The following is a 3,299-nucleotide window of genomic DNA, read 5'->3' on the forward strand; positions in this document are numbered from 1 at the left end:
ATGTATGCTGATGACACAGTTATCTTTTTCTTGGCTCCACTAATATCGGAAATTGAGTTACAGTTAAATTTGGAACTGATTAATCTGTCTGAGTGGCTGTCTACAAATAAACTGATTCTCAATTTAAAGAAGACTGAATTCATGGTTTTTGGCATCCACCAGAGACTATGTCGCCAAGACATCAATGGGGCTCATATAACGTTTGGAGGAGAATCTGTGAAACACTGTGATTCCTTTAAGTATCTAGGCGTAGTTTTGGACAACAGTCTTTCCTTTAATTTGCATATTGACTATGTGAAGAAGAAAGTTTCTAAAACACTGGGGATGTTCTCAAGAATTAGATCATCATTAACAACTAAAGCATCGAACCGATTGTGTAAATCGATGATATTACCAAATTTGGAAAACTGTTGTGCTGTTTTTCATGGCTGTGGTAAAGGAAATGACGAAGAATTGGGACGCCTGCAGAGACGTGCTGCTAGGATAGTGCTAAAGACGGTGCATTTGTCCACTCAAGATACGGCTTCCAGTCTTGGTTGGGACCCTCTTAAGACGAGAACAGAGAAACATATCGTCAAACTTGTCAAGAATTGTCTTGATGGACAAGCTACAAGTTATTTCTCAGATTATTTTTGACGGCGAACTTATAATATTCATGACTATGACACTAGGTCTAAGGATAGGTTATCTATTGATAAAGTCAATCTCGAGTTGACTAAGAGGGCCTTTTTTTTATAAGGGGGCTACCCTTTTTAATGATTGTATGTAGTTTTATTCATTAGGAGGCTACTTTTTTTCGTTGATTATAATTATGTAATGTATCCCAGTTTCATATATAATTAATGTTTTTTTTATTCATTTATTTTTATACAGGACCCATATTGATAGCAGTTTTTATAACTGAAATGGTCATCCTGTTTAAACATGTTATTATTATTATTATTATCATTATTATTATTATTATTATTATTAAGGCAAGATCAAACATTACTAAAAAGAGGTGGGGGACACCAAATAAGTGAACTAACATCCGGTGGGTCACCCACCTATCATGTAGACGTAATCAAATTAAAATGTGATTGTTAGACAGAGTCCGTTTGTTAGAGAAACTGAGCATTGCAAGGGAGGCGTTTTTTGGAAAAGGTGTTCGAGGGAGTGTCAATGAAGTCAGTATTGACCGTTTGGTTCAGGAGATTTAAAGCCTGGGTCAAAGGTCAGTTCTGAGCATATTTTTGATTGGCAATATATCTCTCTAGGAGACCTAAACATGCCTAACTTTCTACCTTAGGGATGAATGTACGCGAAGTTTAAAATTAAATTTTTGAATAAAGCAAGATTATATTTGGGCAATTAAAATGTTTCCCCGATTTTTTTTATCGAACTGCAATGGATGGTCATTCCAAACGTGGAAGGTTAGAAATATTTAGTACGAATATTAGAAAAAGTGTTATTGCTCGATTTTTTTTACGATTTTTAGCTAAATAGTCGATAAGGGTAAAGCATTACTTTCCTGTTAATGTCTCTCAAAAGGAAACAAAAATTAGTCTCGGATGGTTGAACAATGATCCCATCACTCAGGGGATGTCTCAATGTAGCACCATTGCTGTCTTCACTGCTCTTATATCTGTCCACTATAGCAACAGAAATTTGGTGGGTTTCATCACACAGAAGATAAAAGTGGATAATCTTCACGACTATTTCATGGCCAGCTTGCGGTAAAATGACTTCATTCCTAGTTTTATACACAGTTCCTCCACCATCAACATTGTGCAATGGCAGATATGCACTCTTGTACCTTACTGCTTGATAAGGTATTTCTCGAATTTCAAAGTTGGTAAATAAGCAGGCTTCAATGTTAGGTTCTTCATCTCTCAAAATAACAGATGTCTCGCCCCTTCCAATGAGCACCCCATTAGTAGCTCTTGTGGCGTCTCTACCAAATTCACACTTTTTGACAAGATTCCTTGCTGCTTGCAAAGAGGAAGCGACCATCTGGAAGGTACACAAAATTAAAGAGCAATCAGAAGTGGACTACACTTTTTAATAATATTTTTTTTACAACAATGTTATCTGCAGTTGTTCCCCTGCCAACACACACACAGACATGCCTCTGCAAACAAAATGTAATTATAATAACATTTATGGTAGTAGTACGTAAGTCTAAAATTCACTTGGAGTCCCCAACTACCTAGGTAGTCAGTGCTTCTGTCCAGTATGCTCGAGGTCGAGGTATACAGCTCCACCAGGGTGACTTTCAGTCTATGTAGATCAAACAACCGCATTATTTAAATGTGATAAAAAGGACGTGCAGATCACCTTTCTTTGATCAAACGTCCCTGTTTGCTTTGAGGTCAGAGCATTTAACTTGTCTTGTTGTGACCAAACTTTGATAAACTCCCTTTGTGACTCCTTTCTAGCAAAGGTCTTTTCAACACCGTTTTTGTTGCTTGTTTGTTTTACATAGCGGCCAACTACTCTCTCATACTGAAAGCAATAATAGTTGTCTGGTGATCCAAACTTCATTATGTCCTCTGGTACATGTGTAAGAGAGTGCAATGTTATGACACACTCAGAATCTCCATAAGCCTTCTCAACAAGTATGCAGTACCTCCAACAGAGCCGCCTAAAATTTTCAATCATTTCGATTGTCCAGCCATGAAGGCCACAGTTGAATATAAACTCAACTATTCTGGGAAGAGGTGCCCAAATGTCTGCATCACTGGGGCTTAACAGTCCTTCAAAAACAAACTCAGAGGCTGGGAAACCTATTTTCTGAAATTCCTCGCCTGAAACAAGACAAAAAAATATTACATCAGTAAAAGCAGCTCTATACAGTAAGCACAATCATATAATAATAACCTTTATTTATTACCTTTGGCGATAAGAATTACGGTAATATTACAATAAAAATTCAAAACACTACATATTATATATACATATCAAATTAAGTTAAGATTAGTACCTCTAGGAATAAATGATTGTTTGTGCCTAACAGTGCGTGATACAGGTATTCTGAGGTGCGCTGGGTTAGTCTTACAAGATCTTAGATTATGGCCATGATCCACTGGCTTTTCTAAAAAACGTTTACAAGGATGTGCTTCAGATTCTAGGATACGTTTAAATTCTTTCCTCGTCAAATTCTGACGCCTAGTTACAAGTGACTCAACAGTATCCCTAGGGAGACCAATGACATTTAGACAAATATGCCATCTCTGCTGTTCTGTTGTTTCTATAGACAAGAAACTTTGCCCCACTTTCTCTCTCTTCACCAAGGCGTATAAAATGGGTAGCAGCAACAT

The 3,299-nt window shown here is 37.0% G+C and overlaps 2 protein-coding genes across 2 annotated transcripts; one reads left to right on the forward strand and one right to left on the reverse strand.

The window, feature by feature from the left end:
* Nucleotides 1–636, forward strand: LOC140931925 (uncharacterized). Its single transcript, XM_073381615.1, has one exon. The coding sequence runs from the start codon at nt 1–3 to the stop codon at nt 634–636; it is 636 nt and encodes a 211-aa protein (XP_073237716.1).
* An 837-nt stretch (nt 637–1,473) lies between these two features.
* LOC140931926 (uncharacterized) lies at nt 1,474–3,299 on the reverse strand. The gene is made up of 3 exons (XM_073381616.1): nt 2,963–3,299; nt 2,317–2,786; nt 1,474–1,992 (listed from the first exon to the last, which is right to left on the reverse strand). Exons 1-3 carry the CDS (start codon nt 3,297–3,299, stop codon nt 1,474–1,476), a joined length of 1,326 nt encoding a protein of 441 aa, XP_073237717.1.

The sequence above is a fragment of the Porites lutea genome, chromosome 3 (genome assembly GCF_958299795.1).
Source record: "Porites lutea chromosome 3, jaPorLute2.1, whole genome shotgun sequence".
In the NCBI taxonomy this organism is placed as follows: Eukaryota; Metazoa; Cnidaria; class Anthozoa; order Scleractinia; family Poritidae; genus Porites; species Porites lutea.